A 14940-nucleotide genomic window follows, 5' to 3' on the forward strand; every position below is an offset into this window, starting at 1 on the left:
TACCAGATGTGATTGGTTTAACCTAAATATAGCTGAGCAGTGCTGTAGCATTACGACAGTAGCACTTTACGGCAGCTATTTCTTGCTCTGCAGAGCTGCCGCTGCCAGAAACTTGAAGCTGCAGATGTGCAACCCTGGTTTAAGCCACAAAGCGAAAGCTGGTAAGTCGCTATTTGACTTTACGCTTAATATGAGCATGTAGTTAATAGTTTTTTGCGTGTCTTTGTGTGTGTAAAAGCCACGTTTATGTGTTCAGCTTGTGTGTCGCTCTTAGCGTCGACAGCCGTCTATACCCACTTGCATAAATAATCTCATCGGCAAAGGCCGCTTGGGTGTGTGGCTATTTGTCAAGAACGGCTTGTTACATTGGGCACTTTCCACTACTATTCTTAGCATACTCTTAACGAAGGAATGAGTTTTAAAAAATGTTTTTAAATTTTAAATATGTCACCACAATTAATTTGAAGCATGCTATTTAAAGCTTCGACAGGCTCTGCTATCATAGCGTTGTTGTTTTTCTTAGATGGAAAACACAGAACGGCATGAAAGAGACTGACTCTGTGGCTGAGAAAGCTGAGCAATGGTAAGTCAGAATAAATAAACCGGGAAGCGTTATTCTTGCATTTGTTGGTATTACTATTTGCGCTCTACCTTATATCTACAACTCTGCAATGTCTCACGGATGCATTCACACGTCTTGAGCTTTTCGCAATTGAACGCTTTACAACCACAAACTATTTTGTATTTTACTACAATGTTAGGTGTTAGACCAAATAAAAGTACTGCATAAGTGTAAAGTGGGATCAAAATGAGACAAAGTTGTTTTTTGCATTCCTCTGTTCACTGTAATCACAAATGCAAGTTTGTTTTTGTGCATGTCTACCAAATTTGCATATTATGAGACCAGAATTATAAGTCTATTCTTCTTCACCAATTAGTTGAAGGAAACTGATTTGGTTTTTCTTCACCCAATCAGTTTTCAGCATTGAAAACTGATGTTGATGGAGCGTCAGTTTTCAAGTCGTACCACAGGTTCTCAACTGGCTCTAGGTCTTTGGCTTGGCCATTCCATTGTGAATATATTCTTTTGTATACTAATCCATTGTAACTGTAGCTGTAGACTTAAAGGTACTTTCCTGGATTTTAACGGTATCTGCGTAAAGTAAACTAAAAACAATCAACACTTTTTTTATTGTTTTCATTCCACTTTCCAATTACCTTGAGCATAAAATCACCTTAGAAGTAAGGATGTACATGCGACAAGACATAATGTGAAAAACCTCCAGAGATACAAATGCTTTTGCATGCCACTGTAATTTGGTATTTTGGTTTCAGGAAACAAGAGCAGTGGAAAAGTTAGCAGTATAGTGTTTATAAGGCATTATTTGGAGAGGAAACTTAACTATCAGCTGACATGTTTTTGATGGATTAAACACTTTTCTTTTTTTTTTTTTTACACTTTACCTTTCACATGTTTTATTAACAGGCGGTCAGTGAGGAAAATGAAGAAGATGTTCCAATGAGTCGTAGTTTCTCAGTAGAAGACCTCCTTGATGAAGTGGAGAAGATCTGCTACGATGCGTCAGGGACATCAAAGGTAACTCATCCCCTCTCAATGCATATTTATTGTGTGATGGAGTTGTTGTCATATAAACTAAGACTAAAAGGTAAGTGCGTGCTATGAGAATGCAGTTATTACATATTTCGACAAAACATTAAATATACAAACCAGACCAACGTGGTTTGACCAGTGTAGTTTGCACAGTAGAGATTCACAGAGAAATCAACCAGTGCGTGGAAGTGGACCAGACCTGACAAAGGCGCTGGCCATCAGAAACTCAAAAGTCCTTTGCTGAATCAGTGGATAAGCCTTAGTTTAGTGAAACCAGGTCGCCTCTGATGACAGTACTCTAGAAATGTCCTGTCGTGGTGAGACAGGTCTGTAGGTTGTTCAAGCTGTAAGAGGGCGAGTGAGAGCAAGACTTTCAGTAGATGACAGAAAAGCTAAATTGAGTTCATAAAAGCTTTCAGCCTCTGGCTTTAGAAATGTTGGCAGCCTTTTTGAAATCTCAGAGTTAACATATGGATCCAAATTCTCCTAAATATACATCTTGAGTGTGCTGTTTTAGTAACGTTTGCCACATGCTAACCCCTAGTGTAGGGTCCTAACACCAATTAAAATGTCTTTGCCCCATCACAAAACTCTGTTTCACACTGACATATTGTTTCATCTTGTAATATTAATAATTGACCACTCCATAATTGACTTCTTCTTATATTGTTGTTCTTAAAGGGTAATGGCTAAAAAAAATGGTAAAACCAGGTCGAAGTTCAAAATCTGCGTTTAAAAATCAGTCGCAGAACTTTGATCCTTGCGTCTGCAGTCAACATCTCTATTGATGGGCTTAATACGAATGTTGCCATGTTAAATCCAGGTGGAGATGGTGGTGAGGCTGTGGAAGGATGGCTTTACCATTAACGACGGAGACTTCCGCAGCTACTCTGTGCCAGAAAATCAAGATTTCCTGGATGCCATCAAAAGAGGGTGAGTGCCTCTATTGAGGCACTCAGCATATTTTGATCCGAAATATACTCAGAATGCTTACTTGTAGTGTAGTCGTTGTTTCTAACTGCATATAGCATATAATAATTTAATCCATTTACACCACCTTAAAAGGAATGTTCAAGAAATGAAGCAATGTTTTCTGATGACTTGGTTCCTTTATTTGTCTGTTTGCAAGTTCTTCAGGCATTTGAACACTTTTTTTAAAATCCTGTTTGTCTTTTTTATCAGTAAAATTAGCATCCCACTTGTTCTTTACCTTTGAGCTGTGCACAACACTGCACCAAGCCAAAGTTTGTCCCTACTTCGGTACACAAACAAGCATACAGACAGTAGATCTATCCCATTTCCCCTTTGTCTTACTGATTGATTCATCTGATAAGACTCCTTCGCTGAACTTTGACCTGTCCCAGGGAGCTTCCAGCGGAGTGGGAGAGCAGAGCAGAGGAAGAGGAGCTGGAGATCAGTGTGGAGGATATGACTGAGGAAAACTACGTCCCCAAGAAGAAGGCTTTTCACCCATTCAGCGGGAGAGGATACCGACTGGGCAGGTGAAAGCTTTTTGCTGTTTCATTTTATTCTTTTATTTGAAATAGATCTTAGAGCCTACACTGAGTTATTTGGAATATAAAGAGAGGAATACTGTTACAGTATCATTAAACTGTACTGCCTCTGCTAAATAGTCAGACTGTCTCAAGTTTCAGCATGGTTTTATTACCACATCTGCCATAATACTTTAGACCACTAGGTGTCCCACTAGGTCCATGTATTGAAACACCCAGAGGCAAATCCTAAAAGGCCCTCTGTCAGCCTTTAAGATTTAGGATCTCGTCTACAGGAGATCTTACGCAAATGTCATGTTGTTCAAATCATGCATACATTTAAAAAATAATATTTCACATTATAGTTATGTTTGAACACTACCAACTTTTGAGAAAATGAGCATGAGTGTCTTTGCACCTGCTTTTCACACTTCAAAGCAAAGGTTTGTCTGCTTCTTGTTCCCCATGTCCATTCCCAGCGTTGCACCCAGAGTTGTGGCCCGGTCACCATCTGTGCATGAGGACGGAGAATCTCCTCCTATTCCCATGGTAACACTAGACCACTCCCTTCCCGTCACCTCTCTGCAGATCTGGTTGGCCGACGGCAGAAGACTGATACAGAGGTTTAACCTATCGCATAGGTGTGTGTTCCCCCCAAACTGCACCACTTCACACACAGGAAAGCCGATCTTTATGAAGAATATCTCAACACTGGCTGCTCCCGCTGCGCTGCCTGTAAATCCCATAATCTCTAAACATCATAGTAAATATGTAGTAAAAGGCAGAGGGGAGTGAGGGTGACAATTTTAGGTTATTGTGGCTCAAGGGGAGGGGTTAGAGAAGGGGTTTATGTTTTTTTTTTTGGATTACATAAAGCTTTGTTCTAGTCTGATAAAGTTTGAAGGCTGAAGAAATGGCGCACAGGGGTTTCAGAGACATAATCTGAATTGTAGCAGCGGTGTGGATCTATAAAATCCCCAGTGAGGAATTGCATAACTCTGATGCAGCATTTATATAACAGGCTAAAGGATGAGAGAGGACCGAACCCCTCCTGTCTTAAGCTATAGTCTCAGAGTGCAGCAAGTGTTTGGGCTGCCACAGGTCTGCCGGGTCGTCATTAATAATAGATAATGTTACCAGCATGCTGCCTCAGATCTCACGTGTCAACACGGGGTGGAGTGTTAGTCTGAGAGTCTTGGGCTTCCATAAAGGAATCGGCATGTTTTACACGGGATGTTTCACCTGGGGGGTGTGAGGGAAAAATAAAGAAATTCATTCATGTTTTTTTTGTTTTTTTTATCTTTTCAGGATTATTATGGAATAAGAATATTTAAATGTCTGTCACTGATTAGTTAACTAAAATGTAGATCCGTCCATTCATCCATTTGTCCAGATATCACCTTCTATCCATTTCTCCATCCTTTTGTCTGTCCATCAAAACATTTATCCATCAGTCATTATTTTATCTGTCCATTTATAAATCCTTTTGTCGTTTCTGTACCCATCTGACCAACTTTCTGTCCTCTCCAGGATGTTGGTGTTTTTGTGATTGCTCATTTTGCAGCATTTTTCTCAAAACATTGTGATCGAAAGTTACACCTTTTTAAGCTTTATTTTTTTCTAAAGCCTGGTCTTACAAAAAAGTTTAAATTGCTGCACATAACCTTCTGCAAAATGACAGGATTTGAACATTGTTAATATTTAAAGTGCAAATAATATTTTCAAGAACATTCTTGAAATATCATCCTGACGAGTTGACAAAGTCCAAAAGAAGAATTCCATGTTGGTCGTTCAAGTTAACATGAATTTATGCACAATAGAAGCAAATCCTACAGAACATCTCAAAATGTTTTTGCAAAAAAAAGTTATTGTTTACCATCACGTATTCTTTCATCTTGGCTTCTTTTCACGTTCGGCTTTCAAAAGACGCCATGAAACAGGACGTTGAATTATCCAGGGACTAATTGGATTGGTCAAAATTCAGCTGGGTTTCCGTGAATGGTCAGAAAAGAAGAAACTACAGAAAACGTTAAAATGATTGGTCAGATGTGCGTAAATCGCAATTCGCTGCAAACCGATGACTAAATTGGCATAAATAGTCGCGATCGCAAAATTGCAACTTCTATAATTTAAGCCCAACAAACCAGTTCACGGCGACTATAAAAACAACCCAAAATGAGCAAAAATCTCTCTGTGAACCTCGTTCACTCCTCGGTTCTGAGTTATGATTCTCTTTTAAGGATCTCCGACGTCCAGGATTTCGTTGCCCGCTGCCAGAGGAGCTGTCCACCTTTCGTCCTGACGACATCACTTCCTTCCCGTGAGCTCAGCGACAAAGAATTGAGTCTCGAGGAGGCGGATTTGGCTCACGCCGTCATCGTCCAGAGACCCCTGAACACACAGGCTCTGTTTGGACACTCCTGACCGAGACGGTCCCATACCTCACACAGCATGCTACCTTCCCCCTTCTCTTCATAGACACGTCATCGTCTTTTTTATATATATATATATATATATATATATATATATATATATTGCACCCTTAAGGCGCAATGCACCTCTTAGTATTTTAATCTTCACTGTGCACTTTGAACTGCACTTTGTTGTCAACAAGCTAAAAGTAATATTCTCACCAGATTAGTCAGAAAGTGCTAATCAGGGGTTTTTCTGTTGACAGCGTCTATTTTGTCTTGATCTTTTGGAGAGGAAAGTTTTTGTTTCCAAAAACAGGCTTACGGAAACCCAGCATATTGCTACACAGTGGCGTTACATACAGCTCTGGAAAAAATTAAAGAGACCACAGCACTGAACCTTCTGGTTATTCCACCAAATATAGATTTCGGAACTCTTCCTGAGGTTATTGTTTCTAAATGAATATGAACTTGTTTTATTTGCATTATTTGAGGTCTGCAAGCACTTCGTCTTTTACGTTATTTTGACCATTTCTCATTTTCTGCAAATAAATATTAAGAAAACAATATTCATTTTACTCAAACATATACCTATAAAAAGTAAAATCAGAAAAACTGATAATTTTAAGTGGTCTGTTTTTTTTCCCCCCAATCATATCGCTAAATCTGATTGATTTTGGTCTCTTTTCTTTTTTAAAACTCTGCTTTTTGGGGGGGGGGGTGGACTGTACAGCTTTAATAGTTTCTAAAAACAAGTTTATGGGGCAAAGGTTTTGGTTGGCTGGTGTTATGCATCCCGAATGGCCTCCGAACGACCTCAGTCCTATTAGAAAAACGATAAACAAAGGCTTAAAATCAGGGTCCATGCCAGCAAACCAATCAGAGTGAATGAGCTCTGTTAGTTCTGACCAGAAGAGTGGTCAAACATCCGGACAGAATTGTCCAAAAAGCCTGATGATTTCTTAAGCGATATTTATGAAAATATGAGTGTGTATGTGTGTATTTATATATGCACATGATGAAGAATGCACGTATAACTTCATAACCGTGTAAAAATACATTTGTGGAGCATTCTTGTTTTCAGAAATTATTAAAGTTGTATTAGGTGTACTCACTTTTATCATTAAATGTTCCAAAAATATGAAATTCATTCATTCATACACAATGAGCGGGTGATTCAGAAATGCCCTTCCCCTCATACAACTACTATCAAAGTCTTCCCAATGTAAGAACACATCTCTTATGCACTGCAGTTTTAAAAAGGCGCTGATAGGTGGGACATCCGTTACATATTCATGGAGGTGTGATGTTTTGTTTGCACATTATTGATATTTTTGGCCTTGTCGTTTGGCTCTTTCAGGTGTTTACATAATTTTATTGTTTTCTTTAAATGTCAGTATTTTCCTTCTCCTTTTATTGAGGCTGGTGGGAATATGAAATCTGCTGTTTTACTTGATTGAATGAATGACGAGCATATCTTGAGAATTCATGTTTTGTTTCAGTACACCCTGCACAGCTGAGCTGCTTGTATTTCTGCTTAATTTTTTTTTTATGCCAGCTGAAGGCTTGAACTCAATTATAATTTTACGTGGTTTATTTTTTTTTCATGGACAGTCTTCATTTTTAATCTCAGAAACTCTCACACAAGACTAGGTCTGCTCAGATTTGTCATGAGATTGTCAAGAATGCCAAGGTATAGAATGACTGCTATACTGTATTTCTAGTTAGAGGTGTGCCAAACTATCCATGCCTTATGTAAATGTGCTATACAGTGATGTCTAAACAAGCCTGTACTATTAAAAAAAGGTACTTAAAACTGTCAAGGAGGAATGTCTTTTGTCTTAATTTAAAAAAAATAATAATAATAGAGCGGTCTGAATCTGTCCATGAGACAGGATTTGGATCTGTGGTTACATTTTTAAATATTCAGTTCCGCATTAGGAAATGTTCACATATTGATGTCAAATCAATTCTTTGTTGCATACCCCCAATTGAGGTAGAAGTGTCTTAATTAGTTCATTCTAATTTGCTTAAATTTAATAGGGGTGTCCTCCAATCAGTGGTGATTCTAGTATAAATTGAGCCTCTCCCATTTCTGTAGAGAACTGACATCCCTTTTATTCCTCACAAATTAAATCAGGTTTCATTAAGCTTAAAAAAAAAAGATAAAAGAATGAGCGAGTTGAGGTAGACCAACCTAGTTTTTGTAGATGTTACAGAATCAAACAGAGCAGCTTAGAGACTGTGGAAAAATAGGGAAATTACCCTTTGAGACAAAGCTGCATTTTTTTATTTTATTTAATTTGACCCTTTTTATTTTGCACACAAGTCCGTTCTTTCTTCTGTCTCTCCTCAGAAGAACCCAGAGCACCATTATCCATCTTCAATATTTCAAGCAGAGCGGTTTGGGTGAGGGAGGTGAGGATGTCTCATGCCTGTAGAAAATGAGCTGACATTCTCTGAACGGTGAAGGTCGCACAGAAGAACCCTAGATGAAAAATGTCTTTTCCTCTCCATAAATTTACAGCACAGCACACATAGTTTTCCCTCACCGGACCGGGGAGACTGTTGGCACCCCGACCTCCGCAAGCCAGATCGTGCCGTTTGGCCATGGATTTAAGGAGAACACATTTCCTTTTGTGCTACATATTTAATAAGGCTAAGCACGCAGGGAATTATTTTTCCTTCAACTCCCGTATTTCCTTTCTAAATGTCCTTTTTTATTTTCATTTCTTTTTTTACTCGGGCAGCAGCCCGGCTTTTATTTTGCACATTCCACTTCACGCATAACAGGTGTTAACGCCGCGTTTCCCCATCAGATACGGTTCCCCTGCGTCTTCTCGCCGCTCCGCATCGCCCAGGCGGCAATGCAGATGCATGTGTAGATGTATATATGTGTATGTGTGCGTATAGATGTATAGATATGTGGATAGATGTCTCTAGATATATATGTGTATAGATGCATATATATATATATATAGATAGATAGATATACACTGCTCAAAAAAATAAAGGGAACACTTTAACATTTAAGTGAACACTGAAGTGTTCCCTTTATTTTTTTGAGCAGTATATATATATATTATACATATATATATATATATATATATATAGATATAGATAGATAAAAACCTTGTAGTGCTATACGAATTAAAACCAGGCCAATACGTTTTAGTGCTCAATATTACCCATCACATATCGCTTCTCCTGTGTTAAAGGGGGGGAACGGTATCTGATGGACATATTTCACCAATCAGATACCATTCCCCCTGTGTTAAGGGGGGTTGGGGTGGACGGAATCTGATGGCCATATTTCAAACATCAGATACCGTTCCTCGTGTTAAAGGGGGGGGGGGGGGGTAGTATCTGATGTTCATAAATCGCCCATCAGATACCGTCCCCCCCCCCCCCCCTTTAATGCACATTGATGCTACTTCACATACTGCTTACTCAGCAGATTTCTTATAAATACGTCCTACCTGTTACGGTAAGTTTTATTTTATACCTGGCCTTCATTAAGCTGCTGTATTACGCCATGTTTTAGTTTACATGACAGCAGCTTGTAAAAATATGTATAAATGACTTTAGTTTGCTGTCTGCAACATTGTTACTGTAAAGTCATTGTTTTTCAGCTAATCAGGACAAAACACCTTGTTTTGTGGCTAATTTGTTCCTATACTTTAAAATATTTTAGTTTAATAACACTGTATTATTAAACTTTGCTAAATAGATGTCGGTAGCGATACTATGAGAGACTGTAATACTAGTGTACAATATCCTATCATTTCAGGTGCAGTGACCTGCGCAGTTCGGTGGACACATTGTGGCTGCACTGCATTTAATTAAGTCTATCATACAACGTATTAATGCGCAAAAAAGAGTTGCAGTGATCTGTATCTGTTTAATTCAAATAAAACAGTTTCCCCTGTCTGATACTTTTTTATTCTTGCAAACTCCTTTGCATTTAAAATATTTTTTAAATGTAGGGTATTCTAATAAAAGGATTAGTGCATACATCTATAGCTTTTCATATTAAACGGGTAAAATATTCAGATGAAGGAAGTGATCTTGTGGTTTCGTCATGTATATAAATTGTTAGAATGCTAAGCTAAGAATAACTCCTAAGCTTCCACTTCAGTCCCGTCGCTCAAATAATGTTGTCCAATGTATTTAACATTAACGCAACCCGCTATAGTTTTCTGTTTGTAAACATGACGGTAGGAGTTTTAGACATGCAACACTGACAGATACTTAGTTAACTACCTGTGCTACAGAACTAATAAGCACAGACAACTAAGCAAAACACAAGAAAAAAAACAAAAAAAACAATCCCGACTTTGTGAATAAAACCGTTCCCTGGGTTTGAATCCCTGCGCCTGGGTTCTTCTGTCTTCATGGTTTTGCATGTTCTCCGAGTGCATTAATGGGTTCTCTCCGGGTCCTCCGGCTTCCTCCCATAGTCCAAAAAGATGACTAGCTCACCTTTGCCCCAGGTCTTCTCCCCTCTCTTTTGCTTATAGTAGTTTCGGCTACTAGGGCCAAAACTACTTTAATCAAATGTCAAAAATAAATTTTGTAATTAAATTTCATAAATATCAAAAAGTAAATTCCCATTTGCAAGTTTCTCTCCGGGCACTCTGGCTTCCTGCCAGTCTGAAATTATGACTGTTTAGTTAATTGGTCTCTAAATTCTCCTTAGGTATAAGTACAAATATTAATTTGTGAATAAAATATCCAAAATTATATATATATATACATATATATACACACATGTATGTATGTATGTATGTATGTATGTATGTATGTATGTATGTATGTATGTATGTATGTATGTATGTATGTATGTATGTATGTATGTATGTATGTATGTATGTATGTATGTATGTATGTATATACGTACGTGTAACTTGCACACCAGCAGTTTCAGGTTTTTAATCTCTACTGCTTAAAAGTATATTTCTACGTTGTTTGAGCTTTCAATGTCCGTAGTTCTCCAGATAAACGCGATGAACAAGCGCATGCTTTCTCAGTGCTCATAACAAGCATGTGCGTATTTTGCCGCCTGGGCGGTGCAGAGCGGCAAAAAGACGCTGGGGGAATCGTATCTGATGGGGAAACGCAGATCAACGTAACACCGGGAACATACCCGCTCTGAAGCAGTTCAAAACACTTGACCTTTCCCGCCGCAGCGCCTTTGTCGCTGTCAGTGATGTGGTTTCGGACGAGGGGTTCGCATACTTGGAATTCACCAAGAGGTCTTGGTTCAGCAACTGAAGTCTTCATGATATGTTTGTTGTCACGCTCTGATTAGAGGCTTTCTGCAAAGAGTAAACATCTCCAGCTACAGCATCTGCCTCGGAAAGTAGCTTTAGAGAAAATCAAAGGTTCTATATGTCATAAATCACATCCAGTGAGGCTTTTAAAAACCAACATTATAACTTTGCGAAGAACTATATTTTCCTTGCCCAACAGACAACGGTTTTGTTTTGTGTTTAAACTATAAACAGGAAGCTATTTTCCATAAAAAGGTGACACCAGTTTTCAAGTTCATTGTGAGAAATGACCGATATATAGAAGCACGAAACTCTTCGTACTTAACTTACGCCTCATGTCAACATGTCAATGTTCAATACAGATTGAATTCTTTTGTAGCATATCATGATCCATTGTTTTTTTTTTGCACACAGTAAAATACAAGTATAGTAAAATAAAATAAAACCTTCTGAACTTCCAGGTTGATGGGTCTGAAACTCTTCTCCCAAATATGTAAGGTGGATCAGGGAGGAGTACTGGCAGCAGCTCCAGGGCTACATGATCTTGTCTGTCTGGCAAACAAAAGCTTGTGTTAAAATGTTAAATGTTAAAAACAGCTTAGAAAACATCTATTTAGCTTCAATACCTTAAAGGGAGAAAATTCATGTTGTTGAGAAGATGGCTGCTGCTTTCTCTTCATGGCCATACAAAAGATCTTCGTTGAGAACAAGAGAGAGAAGACACACAAACAGGCCTTTAGTGAATTTAAAGGTAAAGGGCTACATTCTCAAAAACTAATTTCTGACTGATTCTAGTTTAACACAAAATCTCACTATTGAATGTGATGCACTTATTTAAACAATTTGAGAATTCAGAAATGAATGGACACATTAGCTGACTCACTGAAGCCTTCTGAACTTCCAGGTTGACTGGTCTGAAACTCTTCTCCCAAATGTGCAAGGTGGAGCAGGGAGGAGTACTGGCAGCAGCTGCAGGACTACATCACCTTCTGTATCAAACATAAGTTAATGTTAAAATGTTGCAGTAACTAAAAAGCATGAAAACATTTCAGAGAACATGTCTTCTGAGCTTCAATACCTTGAGGGAGCAGTTTCATGTTCTTGGCCATACAGAAGGTCTTTGTTGAGAACAAGGAGTTTGGGTTTCGCTTAATTCTCCTGAAGATCCTCGATGTAAAATTACAAAATCTATCAGAAAAGACAAAATCACAAGTCAAACTTTAAGAATGACTGAATTCAGTCTTATAGCTGTCTATAACTTGCAATTAGTCAGCAATTTCAAATGTTCAGAGTAATTTTTGTTCCTAAAAATAAATATAGCACTTAATCAAATAAAATGACACATATAATTTAATTTAGAAGTAAAACTTTACTTAAACACTAACTTAGCACTGAATAACTTTCAGCACCAACTTTAAATAAATGTATTTGTAATTAATAGTAACAATAATAATACAAATTAGCAAACATTAACATTAGTATTGTCTTATTTTTGCTTTTAACTCGTTGCCGAAAACCAGCGAGACTTTGAAAGCAATGTGCCCGGAGACGGTCGTTCTTCTCGGCTTAACGAGCCTTAACGAGTCGCACCCGATGACCCCTATCAACTGACAAAGCGGGCGAGACGAGCCAGCGGCTGCAAGGGAGCGGATAAGTCCGAACACGTCCGAGCATGTTTGTAATTAAGCTATATGTAAATAAACCGAGCGCATAATTCAGGTTTACACAACTAATTCATCCCCTATTAACTTTGTAAAAGTTATTTTATTTTCAGAACGCGTAGCCTTAGCCCGCTGAGGATGCGCGCGCATATTGCACCCCGCTAGTGAACTAAGCCCGCGAAAATCAGAGGACAACCTGTCAACTATCTTTTCTTTTAAAACTAAATCGATTTTTTAAAATTTGATTATGTTAAGTTGCGAACAAATATGATTGAGGTTATATTAAACAACTGAATTTAATTTAATTGACAAATTGTGCCCTTCCCCTTCATCTTTTTTTTTTTCAACAGCCGTGTTGTAGCACCACCTAAGCTCTTTGTCAGAGCAACCTACCGTAATGAACATTTTAAATAACCATAAAAATAAATATCAAACATGTTCGAAATAAATTCTATTTATTTATAAAATCATATTCACGTTGAAACTTTATCTTCTTTTTACTTACCATGTCTTGTTTCAAAGTAGAGGAGAAGACCGATATGCAACGTTCACTGTCTTGTTGAAAATGGAGGCTTGTGAAGAGGGGCGTGGGGGTTCTTCCAAGTTTCGTCTTTAACCCAACCGTTTGGGTAAATCTACCGAACCCCTGACCCAACAGAAGTGTTCAAGCTGTAGACTTCCGGTAAATTTCTGACCCAACTCTTGAGTTATGAATTTTGACCCAATATTTGGTCAAACTAACCCAACCTATGACCCAACAACTTCATCCCAGAAATTGGGTTATGAAAATAACCCAGCATTTTTTACCGTGCAGGGTTTTTTTATTTCTTCCTTTTCTCTGAGCAAAATGAAAACATTTTTTTTTAATTTGCATAACACTCACAATGACAATTTCCACAGAAACAATTCGATGTAGAATGGAATCTCCTTGCCCTGGGCAAAAATACACAAATCATTTGTTTCTTGGAGCTGTGTGACAAGATGTTTTTTAAGCTATGATATCCCGCCAACGCCTCACCACAGGCACTAAAAACAGAGTCTTGACTTTTCTTTTTCTCAAGACCTGGTCCAAACAGTTTAAACCATGTTTACTTACATTGTATATAAAGAGAAATTCTTGTTTTTCTTTCACCTTCTGACAAAAAACAGACAAAACTTTTCCCAGGGTTTTAGGTTAGTTAGGATTATCCAAGTTTATATCATTTGGTTCACATGTTGTGGGTATCCCTCTACAAAATTTTAATAGTAATTTGCTGAAATGTTTCCCATTCCTCCCGACAGAAATAGTGTGAGGTTGGTAAGCAGACTTGGTCACACATTTCCAGCTCTACCCCCATTGTGCTGTTTTTTTTATTTTTATTCTTGCTTTGTTTTAATGGGACTAAGATCTGGGCTTTGTGTTGGCCGCTCCGCTACATTGTTTTTGTGTTCCACCAACTGCTTTGTAACTATTTGTCAGTATAGTCCATTTGGAAGAGGCTTTTTTGTGTCCAATTTTACCTGAGATATCACATTGCTTTGGTGTTTCAACATAGTGCAATTTACTTTGTAAAGTCCACCAGTCCTTCTTGCAGCAGAATATCCACACAGCATGATGCTGCCACTCCCAATCAGTTGGAAGATGTTCTCTCCATTTCCATTGTTTGGACATAATGACAGCAGTCATTATGCTCAAACACTTTCATTTTGGTGACACAGACAACAAGGCATGTCCCAAAAATGAAAGAGATTTGTGTCTGAGTGCATTTGCAAACTCCCTGAATTTTTATTTTTGAATGATGTCACATAATAAAGTAGTATGGAAATACATTAATCTGTGTGCCTCCATTTTAACTCAAATGTTGTGAATTAATATTTAAGATGCTTAAACACACTGTGTATCACATTATCACCTTATTACTGTCCCCCTATAGGGACATTTTCCTTGTAGCAGGGGCAGTCACACAGAGGCAGTCACACAACTGCATTGGCAAATGGGATTTAAGACATACTGCTTTAAATACAATTTGTAGAAAGAAGTATGATTTCTCTTACAAATGTCCCTGAATATTCGGGAATTTAGCAAACCTTGATAATCTCTGTTGACCTAAACTTGAAAAGGTCTTATTTAATGTCAAAGTTAATTTTTTTATTTATTTTTTTTGTCATTTAATGCAGCATATTTAAACATCTGGTTTCAACTTTACGTTCTGTAGCGATTCAACTCGAAGCAGATTAAATATGTCTCTCTTTTTCTGCCTCAGAAAAACAATAACAGCAACAACAACCAAGTCGATGATGATGATGATGTCGATCCACTACAACAGAAACTGCCGCCAGAGTTTAATCATCCTATAATCTCCTCAGGCGCGGGTGCGCGCGCGCACACACACACACACACACACACACACACACACACACACACACGCACGCACGCACGCACGCACGCACGCACACACACGCGCGCGCGCGCGCGCGCGCGCGCAGGCACGTGTCATGCGCCACCGCGGC

General features: G+C 38.3%; 1 protein-coding gene and 1 long non-coding RNA gene across 2 annotated transcripts; one reads left to right on the forward strand and one right to left on the reverse strand.

Moving 5' to 3' along the window:
• The first annotated feature begins 21 nt into the window (after positions 1 to 21).
• ubxn2a (UBX domain protein 2A) lies at positions 22 to 7339 on the forward strand. The gene is made up of 7 exons (XM_008398287.3): positions 22 to 161; positions 524 to 583; positions 1487 to 1597; positions 2436 to 2545; positions 2977 to 3114; positions 3585 to 3746; positions 5346 to 7339. Exons 2-7 carry the CDS (start codon positions 581 to 583, stop codon positions 5527 to 5529), a joined length of 708 nt encoding a protein of 235 aa, XP_008396509.1. The 5' UTR covers positions 22 to 161; positions 524 to 580; the 3' UTR covers positions 5530 to 7339.
• A 3723-nt stretch (positions 7340 to 11062) lies between these two features.
• On the reverse strand, positions 11063 to 14888 carry LOC103457855 (uncharacterized). The gene is made up of 2 exons (XR_014085515.1): positions 11868 to 14888; positions 11063 to 11778 (listed from the first exon to the last, which is right to left on the reverse strand). It is a non-coding gene; the product is annotated as an uncharacterized LOC103457855 (long non-coding RNA).
• Positions 14889 to 14940: the final 52 nt, after the last annotated feature.

This window comes from Poecilia reticulata, chromosome 21 (genome assembly GCF_904066995.2).
Source record: "Poecilia reticulata chromosome 21, P_reticulata-male-v2, whole genome shotgun sequence".
Lineage (NCBI taxonomy): Eukaryota > Metazoa > Chordata > Actinopteri > Cyprinodontiformes > Poeciliidae > Poecilia > Poecilia reticulata.

Bases quoted from the DNA above. Each gene is read 5' to 3' on its own strand.
- ubxn2a (XM_008398287.3), top strand. The intron at 3,115-3,584 runs GTGAAAGCTTTT...GTCCATTCCCAG, and splicing joins AGAGGATACCGACTGGGCAG to CGTTGCACCCAGAGTTGTGG. The intron at 3,747-5,345 runs GTGTGTGTTCCC...TTCTCTTTTAAG, and splicing joins AGGTTTAACCTATCGCATAG to GATCTCCGACGTCCAGGATT.